At 46.6% G+C, this 20,561-nt stretch overlaps 1 protein-coding gene across 3 annotated transcripts; it reads left to right on the top strand.

The window, feature by feature from the left end:
* The first annotated feature begins 4,769 nt into the window (after window positions 1-4,769).
* AGO4 (argonaute RISC component 4) lies at window positions 4,770-19,790 on the top strand. 3 transcript variants are annotated; one of them, XM_084222904.1, is made up of 18 exons: window positions 4,770-5,184; window positions 7,709-7,874; window positions 8,513-8,633; window positions 9,601-9,782; window positions 10,179-10,315; window positions 10,395-10,529; window positions 10,683-10,770; window positions 11,175-11,322; window positions 11,399-11,518; window positions 11,737-11,865; window positions 12,004-12,137; window positions 12,598-12,782; window positions 13,028-13,187; window positions 14,125-14,440; window positions 14,705-14,839; window positions 15,618-15,719; window positions 15,934-16,133; window positions 16,226-19,790. In XM_084222904.1, the coding sequence occupies exons 1-18, from the start codon at window positions 5,166-5,168 to the stop codon at window positions 16,332-16,334; spliced, it is 2,586 nt and encodes an 861-aa protein (XP_084079030.1). In that variant the 5' UTR covers window positions 4,770-5,165; the 3' UTR covers window positions 16,335-19,790. The 3 variants fall into 3 exon arrangements, with proteins under 3 accessions (XP_084079030.1, XP_084079032.1, XP_084079031.1); XM_084222906.1 differs by lacking the exons at window positions 4,770-5,184; window positions 7,709-7,874; window positions 8,513-8,633; window positions 10,179-10,315 and having other exon boundaries at window positions 9,664-9,782; XM_084222905.1 differs by lacking the exons at window positions 4,770-5,184; window positions 7,709-7,874; window positions 8,513-8,633; window positions 9,601-9,782 and having other exon boundaries at window positions 10,182-10,315; window positions 10,424-10,529.
* The last annotated feature ends 771 nt before the right edge of the window (window positions 19,791-20,561 follow it).

Genomic DNA, 20,561 nt, shown 5'->3' with positions numbered 1-20,561 from the left:
AACGGGACCGTGAGGGGATGTGAGGGACCGTGAGGGGCCGAACGGGACCGTGAGGGGATGTGAGGGACCGTGAGGGACCGAACGGGACCGTGAGGGGATGTGAGGGACCGTGAGGGGCCGAACGGGGCCGTGAGGGGACCCGAGGGGATGTGAGGGACCGTGAGGGGCCGAACGGGACCGTGAGGGGACCCGAGGGGATGTTAGGGGCCGAAAGGGAGCGAGAGGGATGTGAGGGACCGAGACGGGACCAGAAGGGATGCGAGGGGACGTGGGAGGCCGAGCGGGACGTGGAAGACTGAGAAGAGTCATGAGGGACCGAGAGAGGTCCTGAAGGGCCCAGGGATTTACATCTCTGTCAATTATCGACGTTGGGACAGGGTTCTGCTGCCAACGCATTTCACGTTTTTTATGGGTTAAACAGAGCCTATGTTTCATTTTGATCTTAGGCATATGCTACATGTCGTGTCTCTGGGTGACCGTGTGGGTGAGAGCAGACAAGTGGAGCTCATGGATATTAGATACACACAGCTATTACTGTCAGCACTGTCCTATTTACAGAATAAAATACATGCACTTCCCATTGGCTGCTGTACAGACATACTCTGAGCCAACCCCACTCATGTTAGGTGAATGAAGGCCGGAACCTTTTGGGTAAATTCTTTCCATTTCTTTCAATTTCTCCCTTGAATTTCTGAATATTCCCTCTACACACAAAAGATTTAAGTTTTACCTCTCATAAGTCATCAAGTCTCATTACATAGTTATTTAACTTCTTTACTTAACCTTGCTGCTTAATGCTCCTTAAGGGAAGAAAAGAAAGGCTTCTGAAGCCAGAAAAATTTACTGAAAACGCGTAAGTCAATGAAGAACTACTCAACAGATGCAAATCACTTCATACGTCACAGATTTCACAGAATATTTGAAGTTGGAAGAGACTCACAAGGATCATCAAGTCCCAAGTGCAAGGTGAATGGCCCATACATGGATATTCTAGTACAGAATCAATCCAAGTATGAAAATATTCTACTTTATCCATTTTTGCTTTGTTTAGTTCTGTAGTTCTTTTGCAAATAGCTGGAGGGAGAGCCCTGAGCTGGGGTGAGTGTCAGGGATCTACAGTTGGGGTATTTGGCATTTTTTTCATAATTACAATTACTTTGTAGAACATACTGCTACAGTAATAAATTTCCTTCCAAGTCACCCAGTGGCAATCTGCTATCACTGAATGCAAGGAAAAAACAAGTGTTTTGGGGTGTTTGGTCAGGTTTTGGGGTATTTTTTTAATTGGGGTATTTTATTGTCATGGTTTTGTCAGGGACAAGGAGCAGATGGACTGAGCTACCATGACAGTTCACATGGAGCCAACAAGCCTGAGAACAAAGGAAGTGAGAAAAGTCAATGTCCATGAAACCCACCACACACACCCCAGTTCTGCTTTCTTCTAGCTGCTGCAGGAGCTACAGTAATTAATTTAATAATCAGTGTTTAGTAACTGAGGGACAGATGCTGGCTCTGCACAAACACACCTCCTCAGGGCTGCGCTCTCATGGCTGCGTCAGGATGAGAGTCAGAGTCAGCTGACAAGAAAAAGGTGACAAAAAGATTGGCCTTATTAGGTAATTTCTGATCCTGGGTTGTTACTCATACCTGGCACACAGAGGCAGCCATGGAACAGGTAAAAATGTTTGCCATTAAGGAGGTTCTAAATGTCACACAGACTTTTAGCACTGGATCAAGCCCCAAATTAAGACATTTATATTATGAAAGCTAGTTTAGGAATCTGTTTTTTACTAAATAACATACTCCTTCCCCAGCTTGTAGCAGATGAGGTGTTTAGAAGGAAATCCTCAGAGATAATCCTGTCATAACTCTGATCTGTCATTCCCAAATCCAGTCTTGACCCTGGAAATGTGGCTGTTTTCAAGATAAGGCTGGGTTAACATAGAGAAATAGGGTTCTGACTGCTGTGGCAGTGGGGATGTCTCACTATGTGTGTAATATTTATCAAGTTAATTGAATTTGTAATGCAGTGAGTAAAGGATTTGGTTATCACACTCAACATCTTACAGGACTGAGCCTTTGTATTGCAGATTTCTTGAGACAGAGATTATATCTTTGGTGTTTGTTTTTTTTTTTTTAATACTATTTGTGTAGCCTTACATACGTGTTTTTTATACATAGATATGATGAATAACAGCATGGAAATGTTGCCAGATGCTGTGGAGTTTGTTACTGATCTGGTAAAACTGGTTTTTTCCTCAGGTGTACATCAGCTGCTGTCAGGGAATTATGAGAGAATCTGAGATCTATATGAGAATCTCAGACTTCATTTCATTTTAAAATAGATTTTGATGTTTCAACTTGGAAAATATCAGCCCCACAGGTTAAAAAAGGCAAATAAAATGGACTCAGCATTTATTATTTATAAAATGTTTTGACTTCTGATTTTCTGGTGAGTCAGCAGGGAGCTGTTGGTTAAACAGAACCCAGGAGGTGCACAAGGGAGCAGCTTGCTAAAACAGCATAAACTGCTTAAAAAGGCAAAAAGTCCCTAGGCCCTTTATTTAATGGCACATGGCTGGAAGTGTTGTCTCTTTAACAGAGGACAAATTTATTGTCTGTGAGGATAAAGGACATGGCCCTGGAAAGGTTGTCCCCAGGAGCTGAACGCCCTGGTCAGTGGAACACTGTGGGTTCCCACCCTGACACTTCCCAGGCAGCTCCTGGGCGGTGCCCAAGGTTGTGCCAGCCACTCGTGGATCTGCAGCCTCACGGATCCTCAGCCGTTCTGTACCCACGGAGTGCCTCAAGGGCTGCTGCTCACAGCACTGAGAGGTTCACTGCTGGGGCTCACCTGTCTTGTACAAATCCTACTTTGTCAGGTCTCGGGGCTCTAGCTGCTCAGAGTGACCCCGAGATGTGTTGGAAAGTCTCTTTTCCCAGCATGGCACTCAAAGGAGTGAGAGCTCTTCTCTTCTTGTCTCAAGGTTGTTTCTTGTTTCTTATCTATAAAATTCTGTCTCCTGTTCAGACAAGGTCTGCTCAGCACGACAGTCAGAGGCACTCTGCCTGCCCCCGGGGTGGTGGTGTTATCTTTTTATACTAAAAACTACATGTACAATATTTACAATAACTTCCCAATCCCTATCACCTATGTCAGACAGTCTGTGTCTACTCTAACCCAATCCCAAAGTGCCACCATCACAGCAGAAGATGGAGGCCAAGAAGGAGAAGAAGAAAGGCTGGGCACGCCCAGATTCCTCCTTCTTGCCCCCTGAACCCCCATTCTAAAAGCCCCAAAAAATCTATTTTTCACCCCGTGACAAACTGATTATTATTCTACTTAGACTTTTGTACCTTGCAGATCCTCATATAAGGTTGGTAACTTTTTCCATGGGTCATAACCAAAGTCACAGGGGTCTGGGGCTCTGTGCCAAGGTCTCTGAGCCCCCTGGCAGGGTTCTGGCAATCCAGGACAGCCAGAGGGACGTCATGAATTCTGACAGTCAGGTGTTTTAAACCCCACTGAGGCTGTTTAGCTGGTACTGGGAGTCATTCAGGGTGTCATCAATTGAGCAGGGAGAATTCCCTGGTTTTGGGGAGCAGTGGAGGACTGGTGAAGCTGGAGCAGCACTGCTGTGGGCAGGCAGGCACCATCAGGGTAGCTGTGACGGAGCATTCTGGAGTTCTGGATTAATTATTAAACCTGCAAACAGGTGTTGAGTTTTGGGAGAGAACAGGGGAGGTACAGACAGACAGTTCCCTCCTTCCTGGTGCCCGAGGGGCAGCTGCTCTCAGCTCTACTGAGGCAGCTCTTGGAAGGGCCATATGGATGAGATGCACCCTGGGAAGAACCAGCAGGTCAGGAAGGAATCCTGACACCCAGCCCTAGTGAGGGACATCTGGAGTGCTGTGTCCAGTTCTGGGCTCCTCAGGACAAGAAAGACAAAGACACGCTGGAGGGGGTCCAGCAGAGGCCACAAAGATGTTGTGGGGTCTGGAGAGACTGTGGGAGCTGGGCCTGGTTGTTCTGGAGGAGATCCCATCAATCCCACCAATATCTGAAAGGCAGGTGCCAAGAGAATGGTGCCAGACTCTTTTCACCAAATCACAAAATTGTTGTGGTTGGAGGGAGCCTCTGCAGATCATCCAGGCCAATGCCCGTGCCAAGGCAGGGTCACCCAGAGCAGGTGACACAGGAATGCATCCAGGTGAGTCTGGAATCTCTCTGGACAGGGAAACTCCATAATCTCCCTGGGCATCCTGTTCCAGTGCTTGGCCACCCTCACGGAGAGTTCATCCTCATGCTGAGGAAGTATTTTAGTTTATGGCTATTGCTCCTCACCCCGTTGCTGGGCACGACTGAAAAGGATCTTTTCGCTGGTGCCCGGCAACAGGATAAGGAGCAATGGCCAAAAACAAAACCACAGTGTTTCACCTTAACATGGAGAAGAACTTCTTTATGTTGAGGGTGGCCGAGCACTGGAACAGGTGTTCAGCGAGGGCGTGGTGTCTCCCTATCCGGAGACGTTCCAACCCCACCTGGACGCGTCCCTGTCACCTGCTCCGGTGTCCCTGCCTTGGCAGGGGGTTAGGGCTCTGGACGATCTCCAGCGGTCCCTTCGAACCCAAAATATTCTGGGATTCCGTGATTCACAGCCGGCACCTGTTGCGGCTGCGGGGTCGCGCGGGCGGCGTGCGCGCCCCCGCGGGCGGGGGGGGGGGGGGGCGGCGCGCGTGCGCGAGCCGGCGGCGCCGGGCAGCAGCGCGGAGCGGCCTCTTCCTCCCTCCCTTCTCCTCCTCCTTTTCCTCCTCTTCCTCCTCCTCCTCCTCATCCCCGTCCCGGGAGCGCGCTCGGGCGCGTGCTGGCGGCGGCGGGGGCGCGCGCGGGCTCGGCGGGGGCGCAGCGCGGGGATTGTTCGCGCCGCCGCTCGGGGAAGCGGAACGCGGGGAGCGCTCCCCGCCGCGCCCCCGCTGCCTCCTCCTCATCCTCCTCCTCGGCCGCCGCCGCCTCCCGCCCCGCCGCCCCCGTGTCCGCGCCGGACCCCCACCCCGCCGCCAATATTCCCGAGATCAAGCGCTACGCGGCGGCGGCGGGGCCGGCGGCGGGGCCCGGGGCGGGCGGCGGGGCCGGCGGCGAGAGCAGCGAGGCCGCCACCGCCGCCATGGAGGCGCTGGGACCCGGTGAGAGGCGCGGGGGGGGCGCGGGGGCCGCGGCCTGTCGGGCCGTGACAGCGGGGGAAGGAGGCCGCGGGCCCGGCGGGGCTCCCCGGCAGCGGCGGGGCCCGCTCGGAGCCGCCGGCGCTGCCCGGTGCCGAGGAGCCGCAGCGGGTCGCCAAACTTTGCGTGGGGGTTGCGGATGCCCGCACGGCCCCGCTGCTGCCGGGGCTACCGGGGGACGCGGCTCGACCTGCCCGGGACGGGGCTGGAGCGGGACAGCGACAGCGAGGGGACGGGGACAGGCAGGGCTGTGGTGTCACAGCGATGCGCTCCCTGCAACCTGTGCAGTGATAAGTTTTATATTTGACATTGAGCTATTTCTGAGAGTTTAAGGTGATGCCGTCTGAAAATACGGCTGTTTATTTCTTTAACAAACTTCGCTTAAATACTGATGGGTTTTTGCATGTGCTGCTTTCCTGCTTGTGTCCTGTTCCGTGATTATTCTCCCATCAAATGTCTGCAGGATGTATTTCTAGCCCTCAGTGGCCTGTACACCTGACCCATCAAGTTCCCATTCAAAGGGTTGGTATAAGCAAAGTGATGTTAATTTTGGTGTGATAGGAAACGTTTATTGACACAAAGGTGCAATTCCAGAAGAATCCAGAGTTTGAGGTAGCGAGGGCTGACTCAGAGCCTGCTGTATGTGTGTGATGTATCCTGGCCTCCCTGAGTTCCAGCTGGAGAAGCAGATTCTCTTTCAGTTTTGAAAACTGCTTCCTGTCTGAAGCAATTCGGTTGAGGTGCTCAGTACATAATGGTTGTGGGGTGACAGAAATTAAAACATAACAGCACCTACAGACCTAGTCAGGCTGATCAGATAAAAATCCTGTGATGCCAGGGCAGCCTGGCTTCAAATGGAAAACGGTTTGTAGCTGATTCTCTAGAATCCTTTGAGAAAAAACTTTAGGAAGAAGGAGATGTAAGTTTTATTTCCTTTGGTCAGAACAGAGGGCAGCGTTGCTGTGCATGTTTGCAGAACTTGTCAATACCAAGGGAGGAAAATGGGTAAATATAGTTGTCATTTAATCTCTTGCAGGAGGTCAGTGCCTGCACTTCCTTCAGACTAATTAGCATGGGATTAATGGATCATCTCTCGTATCCAAATAAGCCCAGCAAACTTTGATTGCCCTCAATGATTCATGCTTGTCAAGACAGCTGTAGTTTTTTAAACAACAAACTGTAACTTTTTTTAAACACTAACTGTACCCCACAACTGCTCTGACCCTGAGGGAGCATGATCCATCAGGCAGGTGTGGAGTCCTGTGGGGTGTCTGTCCCCAGCAGCCCCCTGCCACTGCAGCTCTGCAGAGCTGACATGGCAGTGGGCTTCAGCTGCTTAGATGCTCTGTGTTCCTTCTGCTTAAAAATACTCCGGGGCTGGTGTCCTGAGGTTGGTAATTTCATTTGTAATGCAGTAGCCAATGGATGGCTCTTAAATCCGCTGTGGAATCTCCTGGGATTTGGTCTTGGCTTTAGTTTATGGTTGTGTTAAAGTTTATTGCTGCAGCCTGAAGTGCACCCAAATAGGAGTCACCTGCCTCTCCTTTCTCCTGGTACAATCTCTGAGACTTTGTCTTACATGGATGCTGTCAGGTTATAATGCTAAATTTGCCCTAAGTTTTATGATATGTTTATTATTGCATTCTAGTGAGACTGCTTGCCCTCTCCTTTGCTACTCTACAAAAGAGGGAAGACACTTTGATCACACTGAGCCTTGCTCAGATATAGACAAACCCATGAAAATATACCAATGTCATTTGCTTTATGTGCAGTGTCAGCTGAGGCTCTGATCGATTTAAAAAATAGTCAGTTTAATCTCGTTAACATGGTATCTCAGATCTTAACACTTTGAGGAGGGTAACTAAAGGCTTCCCTAGTGACCAGCTTGCATGTGAGTAATGCTTCCAGGCCTCTAATAATTTTCTCCTTAGATCTGTTCCTGAAGCTCTTCTTTTGCCCAATAAAATATCTCTTCCATGTCTCTAGGAGTCCATACCTGTCTAATGCTTTCTCCCTTATCCTTCTACTTAGAGGAAAGCCTAAACCTTTCCTCACTCCTGTCTTTACGTTGGAATTTTAAATTGGATCATTGACGTCTGAACTTTAAGCCTGTAGTGAAAACAATGACAAAGTGTGGCTTTTGTGGCTGTTGGTTTGTTTTAGAAATGGAAGTAGGGATGTATTTATCTTTGCATTACATGAAAATACATAATATCTGTATGGCTGCATTCCCTCTGAGGACTCTCTGAAGTTCTTAACCACTGTCATGAATAAATGCCACTAAAATTTTAAGAATGATTTATGGGCACCTACCTTTACATGCTTTTGGGAACGCATTTTTTACCTTGAAGTTCTGAGTAGCTGGAAGGCTGAGTCTCTTTGAACACCTCTAGTTGCAGCCTCAAAAAGCTTAAGATTTCTTCTTGCCCAGTCAAATGGTGCATGGAATGAGGCATCACATCTCACACACATTTATCTGACTTTCTAGGGCCCCCAACCAGCCTTTTCCAGCCGCCCCGTCGCCCAGGCCTGGGCACTGTTGGGAAACCCATCCGGCTCCTGGCCAACCACTTCCAGGTTCAGATCCCCAAGATTGATGTTTATCACTATGATGTAGATATCAAACCTGAGAAACGCCCCCGAAGAGTCAACAGGTAGGAGTTACTTAATAAAGGTTTATTGATTTAAATTAAGTGTATATACCTGATGTAAGGAAGCTGTGCATCCTAGGAATTCTCCATCTGCTAGAGGCCTGTTTGTGTTTGTACTGTGGTCAGCAGTTGCTTTTCAGTGAACTATAATATTCTTGCAATTGGCCTGTAATCTGGAAGGCTCTGGGAAATGTACTGAGCATTGACCTCCAGCTGGTTTTATTTTACAGTCTACAAGTCAATGTCCCTGGTAATTGTTCCACAGTCTGTTACACAAACATGTGTAGCAGCTGAGGAGAGGCGTTTCAGCTTGTAGATTTTGGAGTCCACACATGGATCAATCCACAGAGTGCTCTCACCCACCCCAAGACTTGTGTCTGCTCCTGTGTGTGAACACCTCTCCAGGTTCCTCTGCTTGCTTTGGCTGTAGCTCTGCTGACAGCACAGATACCTGTGTGTGCCACTTGGGTGTCTTAGCCTGGAGGTGACATTCACAGCTTCTGGTGTGACCTGGAGGGTGCTTTTGTGCATTACTGTTTTTCATATCTTGCTCCTTTAAGAAAAAAATTTAAAAATAATTTTAAATTGTGTAAGACTATTACTGAATTTTCTGTTCTTCCACTTAATGAATCACTGCCTAGGGAGGTGGTGGACACGATGGTGAGGCACTTTAAGATGCAGATATTTGGGGATCGGCAGCCTGGCTACGATGGGAAGCGGAACATGTACACAGCACACCCCTTACCCATTGGCAGGGACAGAGTAAGTGTTGCTTTCACTTTTCCACAGGAAAACTGTTACAGTGTCATTTGAAAAGTGTTCTTTTATTGACATAAACCCAAAATACTGTCACACCTATTGGTGTGGTCTTGGAAATGACAGACAGGACCAGTCAGGGACTCTAGGAGCTCACTGGTGTTCTACTGAAGTTTCTGTCTTTGAGTTTCTAATTCCCACTTCTTCAGCTACAGAATATCACAAGACATGAGAACTACATTTTGCTCTTAGAGCTGCAAGGAGACTATTTTTCTTTCACCCTGGTGGGAGCTTCCCTTTTCCCTGTTCTGACCCTTGTTCTGTTGCTGAATGATAAAGTCATTGTAGCTGATGATGACTCTGGTTGGGTTTGGTTGTGCTGTGGAGATATGTCCTTGTGTTCCTGGAACAACCAGATCAGCTGTTCCTGCCTTGCATGTGCACCCCAGCTCTAAACAAAACTTCCCCCCATCTACTGATCTCCCAAGGGATCTGGTCATTGTTGTGCCTTGGAGGATGTCCAGGATGAGTTCACAGTTACCCTCTGGGCTGTGGGGTGTGAGAATTATCCCAAGTGCTGCGCCAGAACTCTGAGATTTGTGTCTCTCAGAGAGTCTCCTTTATGACCAAAAGGTTTTCTTGCCTTCCCATTTGGTTCACAAAACATCTTGCTATTAATTGGCTGACTTAAAAAAATGACTCACTGTTCTCCAGAGCTTTGATGTCACCATACTAATCGCTGTTTAAAATTTACATTTAAAGATACTTCAGTGCAGTTTCTCAGATGAATAAATTGCAAACTTTCAAAGTCCTGAGGGAAGCAATTGTAATATTTTAAGGTCATTACACAAACTAATAATCAAAAATACAGAATCAAAGGATGTCTGTGAAAAAACTGTACCATTGCTGAGTGTTGTGTCTGTCTGCAGTCCATAACAAAAGCTTGTGCTTAATTTTCTTGTGCCTGTGACAGGTGGATATGGAGGTTACACTTCCAGGAGAGGGGAAGGACCAGACCTTTAAGGTTTCCATTCAGTGGGTGTCAGTCGTCAGCCTTCAGATGCTGCTGGAAGCTCTGGCAGGGCACTTGAATGAAGTTCCTGAAGATTCTGTACAGGCACTGGATGTAATCACACGGCACCTTCCCTCCATGAGGTGGGTATTTGTGGGGCCTTCCTGACTGGATATGTCTTCTATCCATCTTAACATTTGCGTTTGTCTTTCCTTGCTGCTGCTCTGCTGCCCATTACACTCCTGTGGTAGAAGGGATGAGGGATACAGCCATGTAATTCAACACCTGCCTTACAAATTTGCACTAGAATAGGGAAATGTGATCTGAACTAGACTTGTGTCTGCTGGTCATGTTTCTAACAGGAATTTGCTGTACCCTTTCCAGCTGCCCTGTCAGAAAAGTCTTTGTGTGCTTGCCACAAGTCAGCTCAGACAGTTACAACATGCTGTAATAATAACATGTTTAAAACACTCTAGGTGTGAATGTAAAAAGTATATCAGAAAGAAATGATCACAGTATTAATTTTCTTACTTTTTCAGGTACACCCCTGTGGGTCGTTCCTTTTTCTCCCCTCCTGAAGGTTATTACCACCCCCTGGGAGGGGGCAGGGAGGTCTGGTTTGGCTTCCACCAGTCTGTCCGTCCTGCCATGTGGAACATGATGCTCAACATCGATGGTGTGTAGGAGATTCTGGCTCACTCATGTAACAGAGTTCTTTGTGCTTCCCAGTTAATTGTCCTGTCTTTTTATCTTAGTGTCAGCGACTGCTTTCTATCGTGCCCAGCCTATCATTGAGTTCATGTGTGAGGTCTTGGACATCCAGAACATCAGTGAACAAAGCAAACCTCTGACAGACTCCCAGCGTGTCAAGTTTACCAAAGAAATCAGAGGTAAAAGCTTGTCCTAAAGCTGCTGCAAGAAAACACTGAAACCTGCTCATAATATATTTGCAAGGCACATGGAGAACTGGCTGTTTCCTTTTTGCCTTCATCCTCCTCAAAGGTGACTCCTGTGCCTGAATTTATTTTCTGTTGGGTTTTCAGGTCTAAAAGTAGAGGTGACCCACTGTGGCCAGATGAAGAGAAAATACCGAGTTTGCAACGTTACCCGGCGACCAGCCAGCCACCAGACGTATGTATCGAGCACTGCCTGACAGTTCTTAAAATCTTCAACCTATTAAATATATCTGGAATATATTTGGTGTGTTTTTTATGCAGGAATAGTTGACTCTGTGTGGCTTTACAGGAAAGTTTAATCTTAGTGGAGTAGAGGAATAGTGTGGGTTTTGACTACTTTTTAATTCTTTTCAAACCAGGAAAACTGAGCTATTAAATACAGTTATCAAAAACTCCTATTTTTAAAATAACTAAAATATGAGAAATTCAGTATATAGTTTAAAATCTTTTAATGAAGAAGAGATCCAGTAACTAAGGAAAATAGAGATTTGCTAAAGGTAGTCTAGAATAGGTTTTCCATACCATTTTTTCCTTTTAAAAAATCTGACAAAGTCTAACCAGAACAAATGTAATTTCTAGGTTCCCTCTGCAACTGGAGAATGGGCAGGCCATGGAGTGCACAGTAGCTCAGTATTTTAAGCAGAAGTACAGTCTGCAGCTGAAATACCCTCACCTGCCCTGTCTCCAGGTGGGACAGGAGCAGAAACACACGTACCTGCCACTGGAGGTAAGGATCTGAGTCCTGCACTGTGGGGTGTCCTCTGTTAAACGGTGTCACAGCACCTCTCCCTGCTCCTGTGCAGGTGTGTAACATCGTGGCAGGCCAGAGGTGCATCAAGAAGCTCACAGACAATCAGACCTCGACCATGATAAAAGCAACAGCCAGGTCTGCCCCAGACAGGCAGGAGGAGATCAGCAGGCTGGTGAGTATTTTTCCAGCTGCACAATCTGTGTTTGTCACTTCTCGTGACTTTTCCAGAGTATTGGAGCAGGTGATGTTGAGCAGCATGACCAAGAAAGAAGTTAAAAATTCTGTTTTGGTTAAAACAAATCCTTCTAAACAGAAAGGCTGTTGATGACAAAGAGGGCAGAGTCACCTGAAGCTTTACTGTAGTGACATCAGTACTTGTCTTGTCCCCAGGTGAAAAGTAACAGTATGGTTGGTGGGCCTGATCCATATCTGAAGGAGTTTGGAATTGTTGTCCATAACGAAATGACAGAGCTGACAGGCAGAGTTCTGCCAGCCCCAATGCTGCAGTATGGAGGCAGGGTGAGTTTCCATGGCTTGTAAAAGTCCTTATCCTGACGTTATTGAAATTCATTAGGTGTTTTGTGTATCTTCCTCTGGTGGGCTACAGTCAAAATGGAGCAGCACTTGATTTGTAATTTGCCTTTGGTTTTTACCTAGAACAAGACTGTGGCCACACCAAACCAAGGCGTGTGGGACATGAGAGGGAAACAGTTCTATGCTGGCATTGAGATTAAAGTTTGGGCTGTTGCCTGTTTTGCTCCTCAAAAACAATGCAGGGAAGACTTGCTGAAGTAAGTATTTTCCTATTTATTCAGGATTCTATTTCAAGGTGTATTTTTCTTATGTTTCTGAAAGGTGATGTGTAGTATAAATTGATTTTCCTCTGCCCTTCAAATTATTCTACAGAATATTAAAGAAAGAGGTTCTGTGAACCACTGATTGGTAAAAGTCACGGTTGCAATAATGCTCAGATAAATTAGGTGGATAAATGAAAATTTACCAGAGCATCAGTATTAGTTTGGGAGTCTGCCTCAGGATGTTTATCTCAAATGTCTGTTTCTGTAAGGCTTGTAAAACTACAGTAGCTGATGACCTTCCTCAGAGAGGATTAGAGTCATATTAGTGAGCTCCTGCTGGGAATAGAATCACTAAAAAATAGTTACTGTAGTGAAATAGCAGAACCAGTGTAGATCTGGTTGATAAAACTGATGAGTGAGCCATAGTGCCAGAACAAATCCACTTCTATTTCAGGAGTTTCACAGACCAGCTGCGCAAGATCTCCAAGGACGCCGGGATGCCGATCCAGGGCCAGCCCTGCTTCTGCAAGTACGCCCAGGGTGCAGACAGCGTGGAGCCCATGTTCAAACACTTAAAGCTGACTTATGTTGGCCTGCAGCTCATCGTGGTGATTCTGCCTGGAAAGACACCTGTGTATGGTATGGAGAAGGGGCTGTAAAGGGATCAGGAGTTGTACTGCAAGTGGGTGGCAGGAAGGAGGCAGAGGAGGAGATGGGTTCTCTTTAAAAAGATTGGAGCTGGTTTGTCAGGCCTTGTTGGAGAAGTTGTGTATTACCAAAGAGCAAACTGAACATTTGTCAGTGGAGTTTCAAGGGTCTGAATTACAGTAACATTTGAAAAAAATAAGAGCAAGCAGGAACCACTGCCTTATTTTCTGTCACAGCTGAAGTGAAGCGGGTTGGAGATACTCTTCTAGGCATGGCCACACAGTGTGTTCAGGTAAAGAACGTGGTCAAAACCTCTCCACAAACGCTGTCCAACCTGTGTCTGAAGATCAACGCCAAGCTTGGAGGAATCAACAATGTGCTGGTACCTCATCAAAGGTGAGATTCAATCAAAAGCTCTTTGTAATGTCTGCAATGTCAAGGAAAATGGTGTTGTTTTGTTGTGTTTGCTAAAATGATACTTTTCAAAATAAAACATACTTTAGACATTCCCACAGTCTGGAGTGGACAGTGGAGGATATGTCTGCATTTGGAGTGTTGCCAGTAAGCCCTGAGCCAAGGGGAGTCAGAGCCATCCAGCAGTCAGAGCCACCAAACTCACCAAGGTTTTTTTCCTGTCTCTTTCCTGCTTTTGGATTCACTCAGTGTTCCTTTTCCTCTTGCCATCTCCAAAAGCATCCTGTGTTTGTGTCCAAATCGAAAGAGAAGGAGTGAGGAGGAGTGACTTGGAATCAATGCTTGTTACTTGGTCTGCCTTTGATCCTGTCCTTGTCACTTTCTGTTCTTTCTGGACTGTAAGTGCTGAAGACAGAGAATTTTGCCCTTAAAGACTCTCACAGGTTTTAGTTCTGTTCAGTGCTTTGGATGCACCTTCCTCAGCTTTAATGGTTTTTTGTTCCTGGCCCTCTTTCTTTTTTGTTGTTCTTATTTACTGTTATGAGTTGATAAGAGGCCACCTCTCCTCTCAAGTCAGGATGAGGAAGTTGGGCTGGAGAAGAGAAGGCTGTGTGAAAACCTCACAGCACCTTCCAGTATCTGAAGGGACTGTAATAATGGCTTCAAACTGAAAGAGAGTACATCTAGATTAGAGATTAGGGAGGAGTTGTTCCCTGTGAGGGTGGTGAGGCCCTGGCACAGGTTGCTCAGAGAAGCTCTGGCTGGCCCATCCCTGGAGGTGTTCAAAGCCAGGTTGGGCTTGGAGCAGCCAAGGTTAGGGTGGGGTGGGTGGAACTGGCTGGGCTTTAAGGCCTTTTCCAACTCAAACCCTTCTGGAATTGAGTGATTCTAACTAATAAACATTAATCTTATCAAACAGGCCCTCAGTGTTCCAGCAGCCAGTGATCTTTCTGGGAGCAGACGTCACTCACCCTCCCGCTGGGGACGGGAAGAAGCCGTCCATCGCGGCCGTGGTGGGCAGCATGGACGGGCACCCCAGCCGCTACTGCGCCACGGTGCGCGTGCAGACCTCGCGCCAGGAGACCTCCCAGGAGCTGCTCTACAGCCAGGAGGTGATCCAGGACCTGACCAACATGGTGAGGGAGCTGTTGATCCAGTTCTACAAATCCACTCGTTTCAAGCCCACCAGGATCATTTACTACAGAGGGGGAGTGTCGGAAGGACAGATGAAACAGGTATTGCCTGATAATTTTTTTGTTGCTCATGAAAAGGATTGATATATAGTTATGTGGATTATAAGGGATTGGCTGTTGAAAAAATATATTTATGTGGATAATATTTGTTATTGGAACAATTAAGTTTCCTTGAATTGTCCTGGGCAAGCACAATTTATCAGTCTGCCCGTGTTCTTTACCATGCGGCATTTGTACACAGGTAAAAAAAAAATCATCAAAGACCTACTGAATTCATCACATAATAGTTAAATCTTCTGCTTGTAGGTAGCTTGGCCAGAGCTGATCGCCATCCGGAAGGCCTGCATTAGTTTGGAGGAAGATTATAGACCTGGAATAACCTACATTGTTGTGCAGAAAAGGCATCACACCCGGCTGTTCTGTGCCGACAAAACTGAAAGGGCAAGTATTGACTCCATGAGTGAGGGGGAGGTGGTGGCACAGGAAAATGGGGTTGTTTGATTCGGTGAGGTGGGATCTGTCTTGCCCACTAAAGCTGTAAAGCAGGAGCAGTACTGGGTGGTAGCAGGCTTTCTCTACCAAAATAACCAGTTCCTCCTTTTTTTATTGCTCTACATCAGATGGAACAGCTTGTTCCCCTTTTTGGAATAGGTGTGCTCAGTTTCCCAGTATTTGTGTACCTGGAGATGTATCCTGGATTTTTATAGTCCAGGATTCCTGATGATGAGCTGAACTGGCTGGTCACTCTGTTCCCTGTTCTGTCTCCAGGTGCATCTAAGATGTGCCTGTGGTACAAATCCACAGGCCAGCTGAGGAACCTTCTTTAGGGAAGAACTTGATCTGAGGTTTGCTTAAAAACCCAGATCTCCGGGGTGTGAGAGCAAACAAGGGTACGAAATAAATTTATCTCAGGAACCTGCATTTTCAGATCCTGAATTACTTGTGTAGGCTTTATCCCACTTGCAGTTTTAATGGTGCTGGCAAGGGTTTTATTTTCCTCTGATGACACACCAGCTGGATTTGGCGAAGTTTCTAAAAATGAATTCACAGAGAACATTTTCATTCCTCCTGTGTAAACGACCTTAATATATTTTCACCTTTCTGAGCCATAAATTCTCCAGCAGCTTTCAATAGAGCCTACCTTTGAAAGCATTTTGGGGTCACTTCCAAAAAAGCCCATGGACTAATACATGGACTAATAATAAACCTTTCTCACTAGGTGGGTAAAAGTGGCAACGTACCAGCAGGCACTACTGTGGACAGCACCATCACACATCCCTCTGAATTTGACTTTTACCTCTGTAGCCATGCAGGAATTCAGGTAACGTCAGCTTTGCTGCACTCAGGCTGTGTGACTAAATCCTTGTAGTTGTCCCCATGGGAGAAGTCACTTCTGTTTGTCACTTGGCAGACTCAGAGTGTGTTGGTGCCTGCTTGGCACTGACTCCTCAGTGCCTGCTGGAAGGTGCAGCCTGCAGGTACCACCTCTGTCCTTGCTGTTTCTCTCCAGCTGACTGCTCACCTGTTCTCTGCAGGGAACCAGCCGGCCCTCCCACTACCAGGTGTTGTGGGATGACAACTGTTTCACAGCAGACGAGCTGCAGCTGCTGACGTACCAGCTGTGCCACACCTACGTGCGCTGCACCCGCTCCGTCTCCATCCCCGCGCCCGCCTACTACGCCAGGCTGGTGGCCTTTCGGGCCAGGTACCATCTTGTGGACAAGGATCACGACAGGTAAGGAATGGCCTCATCATCCTGGTAAGCAGGTAGTGAAGTTGAGCTGTGCTGCTTGTCCCAGTTGTTCATGGGTGTGTGTCTGCTCACAGCGCTGAGGGCAGCCACGTGTCGGGGCAGAGCAACGGCCGCGATCCGCAGGCGCTGGCCAAGGCCGTGCAGATCCACCACGACACCCAGCACACCATGTATTTTGCTTGAGAGCACCTGGGAAGATGAGGCAAAACAACTACCCATGCAGTCCTGAAGTGTTTGGAAGCCTCCTGCTCTATCCAGGGCCGGGGGATTTCGGACTGCCCACTACCAGCAGCTCCGGACAGTCGCACTGAATTTGTTCTTCACTGCAACGTCTGATGCACCAACACAATTGAGCCATTTGTTTCATTGTTTTCTGTACTAGAAATCCATAGACTTGTCTTTTCTGATACATTGGACTGAATTTTTACCTCAAAGTGCAAAGGCCGATCATCCTGAAATTTTTCAAGGACTTGGCACGAAAGGTTTCTATCAAATCTTTTGCTAGCTGTGGTTTTTTCAGTTCTCCTCATCCCATGAGCTGACGGTGACTGCTGCTCTGTCTCCGTGCCCTGCTTCGTGAGTATGATGTGATGGCAAAATGTTTTATCCAGCTCGCTGTAATCCTTCTGTCGTGTGGGGCCATAGATTTTTTTATGGAGATTTTAGACTTCACTACTGTAAATGCCTTTTAACAAACATAACTTTCACAGGTATTGCAGTTTTTTGTCAGTTTTACTAATTATCTTTTTAATCTCTGCAGACTTGGGCTGCAAAGCAATTGCACTATACTGCGAGTTAATAGGTGGTTCTTGTTCTGTGAATGTGTAATATAACCAATAGTGATGCCTGTCAGTAGATTTTAATGATAATGGTTATAAATAATACTGCCATGGTATCGTAACAAGTACTGAACCATCATTTCCCCCCTCTAAAAATGATAAAACAAAAAAAAAAATTTAGCTTTTAGGTATTTTGCAGACTTTTACTAAAGTGCCCACTTTATGCTGCTGTGTGGTTTGATAAATCTAAGTGATTTTAAAACTTTTTTCTCATAGAAGGTTTAACTTTGGCAATAAATCTTTGTTTTTTAAGCCCCCCCAACAGTGTAATTTTCTAGCTGAGGATTGTGCATGAGTTTAACCAACATTCTCGTGTCGTTTTCTGAACACACAATTTGGCAGTTTCTGAAACAAATTGGAAAAGACACATTTCCATGCTTTTTTTAAGAATTATTTTTAACTGTTTTATATTCACTGTTGGTGTCCTGTCTACAACATTTTTTATAAGCTTGGAAACTGGGTGTTCCGTGTAGGAAAGGCCAACGTGTGCAGTTGAAATGTATTGTGTGACAGGCAACCTGAGGACTTGTACCAGCATTTTGAACTGTTTTTTTTTCCTGGGAATCTGGGTTGCCCACACAATTGCATTTACAGCATGTTGAACCCGTGTGAGTCTCAAATGCTGATTTTGTCCCAGCCTAGAAATTAGGGTTTTTAATCTGCTTGGCTTTTTTCAGCTGCAACCTGTAATCCAGAACAGGGACCTGGTTTCCCTGGTATTCCTGTAATCCATGAACGTAGTAATTTAAGACTAGATTCCTTACTGTATACCTGAGTTAGTGCAGATTAAAGCTTATTCCTAAACTGAGGAGGAGTTTGAGGAGCCCAAGGATTGCACTGTGGTCTCTGATACTTGTGTGGGGTTTGCTGCTAAGTTGTCTGCTGTCCCAAAGCTTAGGAACCAGCCCCCTCCAAATTTCAGCAATAGGAAATGCTGTTTCCTTCAGTCTTTAAGCTTGTAAATAAATGAAAGTTTACATTTCTAAATGCTGTTGTTTTTCAGTTGTACCAGAGTACACTGAACATCTTCAAACAGTTTATAACCTCCTTGCCAGTAGTACGTCGCATAAATTAAGTTTAACCTCTTCATTTCTGTTGAAAATGGGACTGAAGTGAACCCTGCTCCTGGCACGTGCCAGGACAGGCTTAGATTGAAAAACAAAAAAGATTCTTTTACGTTTTTTAACTTTTTTTTTAAAGAATACCTCACTTATGTAACAAAATCAGGACATGTGGGTGGGAGACTGACCGCTGCTTTTCTCAGTACTCGTTCAGGGAGAAGACACAAAAACCCTTTTTAGAGTGAACTCTGACTGACCCAACACACACGGAGAACTTTGGCACCTTGAAAAGCACCTGAGCACCTGTTGGAGGTGGTAGGATCCAAGATCCCTGATTTGAGTTTGTGCACTAGGAATGGGGCTGGTTTAACAAGGGTGCATAAAAAATGAACTTTATCACCAATTAGTTGTCCAGTGCCAAGCACTCTTGGTTGAGACTGAGGAAAGGGAGAGCCTCTCCTTGGTTTGCCTGTGACTGGATATTTGACCTCAGACCAGGTGGAGCATCAGCCCCTGGTGAGCCCTGGGCCAGCACCCGAGCGGGGCTGGTGTGAGCCCACCCTGGGCACAGGGCTGGAGTTTTGGGGGGAAAGCACTGAAGTTCAGGATCCAAGTTGCAGCAGTGCTGCCCTAGGCAGGTCTGAGCCCAAGTCTGCAGGACTTGAGGACCTGAGTGAGCCCTGTGGGCCTGAGTGACTCGTTCTGCATGTGTCAATCAATGGGAAGATGTGCATTCTGTAGCTGTAGTTTTAGGGTGTTTTGAGTTTTGGTTTTTGGGGTTTTTTTTTTTATAAATAAAGCCTGTTGGCCACTGTTTAGCTCTGTGGTGTGAAAGATTTTAAATGTAGCAAAGTTCAAAGAGTTGGGGAAGGGGGTGGTTGATATATATTAAAAAAATACTAAAAAAAAGGGGGGGAGGGGGCAGAAATCCTGTTTTCCACCTGGTTCTGCTTGCTTTGTCCCTGCTGAGCTCTGAACAAGCTCTGGCAATCCCTAGTTAGCCTGTCTGTGCCAGTCTGGCTCTTGTGTTGCTGGGAGCTCCCCAGGTGCCCCGAGCTCCATCCCAAGGGCGGTGCAGGGCTGTCCTGTGTCCACCCTCGCTGGGCCCTTCGGATGGGGCAGGGCTCTGACCCAGAGCTGGCACTGACAGCCCCGACCCCTTTGTGGATGTGCTGTAGGAGTTTTCTTGCTCAATAGCGAGGGAGTGACTCTGCTTTCATTTTCAGAAGGCAGGGCCAGAGGGCATTGGATCCATCCTGATCCCGATCCACTGCGAGGCTCTTTCCCTGTGCACTGGAGGAAAGATCTTGCACTAAATATCACAGATTTTCTTAGACCTTGCTATTGACATTTTCATATTTCTATGTCTAGAGGCTGCAACTTCAATGTAAAATGTTTGCATTTGTTCAGTTTGACTTCTGATGTAATTTTTTGGTTTCTATATTGTTAGACTTGTAATGTTTCAAATGGTATTTTATTAACTTTGGACTGGATGTATGTCTCTAGCAATACGAGGTACTTTCTAAACTGTCCTGGGGCTCACAGCCCCGTGTCGAGATAAGATGCTGGTCGTGTACAATTGCATTGTATTTTTTTTTTAGCCTGCAGGGATATTTTGTGTTCATGTGTCCAAAAAAAAAATAATAATAAAAAAAAATTGGCATTCTCGTGCCAAATGTTCTGTTTTTCCTTATTGCTGTCCAATAAATGCAATGTACAGAGTGAGCAACCAATACTGTTGCCTGTAAACAAATGTCTTAAACTATTTAACTTTTAATTAAAACTTGTACACAATGTGTTACCTGTGGAACTCATTACCACAATATATCTATTTCTGATGCATTAAGAGGTAGCAAGTTAAAGAAATATGTATGGGTGACATTTCCCAGGATTCTAAAGGAAGCTGAAATTGCAAACCCCAGGGGCAGGATTCAGAATGGGCCTGTTTTTATAATGTTTGGGAAATTACAGAGAAAATTTGGTGTTCATTGACTGTACCTGCCTGGAGAGGGGGTTTTATATCAGAGAGATGCAATGAATAAATACAAGAGCTGTTGGCTACTTCATCTTCTCTATGTGAGGTGAGGGTTTGTCTCCTCAGACAGCTGCACTGTACTATAAATACTGCAGGAAGGACAGGGAAAGCTTTTGGGGGAGGCCAGAGCGTGGGAGCTGTGACTGAAACCGGGACAGGATTGTCTGAAATGCCCGGCACCTTCTGCAGCCCCGCGTGAGGTGTCAGTTCCGTTTGCAGGGCAGATCCTGGGCCTTCGCCACTGAGCTTGCTCAGCCTCACGGAAACCTGAGGAGCTCAAGCCCCGAGGTTTGCTCATCCTGGTGTCTTCCAAACATGATGTAAAGACCTCTTGGACCTAACCTCAGGAACGCAGGACCAAGTGATGTGTGGGATTCTGTGCAACAGCTTTGCTGTCTGTGCAGCTCCAATCCCAAATCCCAGCTGGGTCCTGCTCCAGCATCTCCCTCGGGACAGCAGAAGCTGCTGCTCGTGC

Source organism: Fringilla coelebs (assembly GCF_963513975.1).
Source record: "Fringilla coelebs genome assembly, chromosome: 28".
NCBI classification, from domain to species: domain Eukaryota; kingdom Metazoa; phylum Chordata; class Aves; order Passeriformes; family Fringillidae; genus Fringilla; species Fringilla coelebs.
The sequence above is the reverse complement of the archived record's forward strand: the minus strand, read 5'-3'. Positions and strand labels throughout refer to the sequence as shown.

What these genes read in the sequence shown, in the direction of transcription:
- AGO4 (XM_084222904.1), top strand. An exon ending in CGCCCCCGAAGAGTCAACAG is followed by an intron (nt 7,875 to 8,512) that starts GTAGGAGTTACT and finishes ATCACTGCCTAG; the next exon opens with GGAGGTGGTGGACACGATGG. An exon ending in GTGGACAAGGATCACGACAG is followed by an intron (nt 16,134 to 16,225) that starts GTAAGGAATGGC and finishes GTCTGCTCACAG; the next exon opens with CGCTGAGGGCAGCCACGTGT.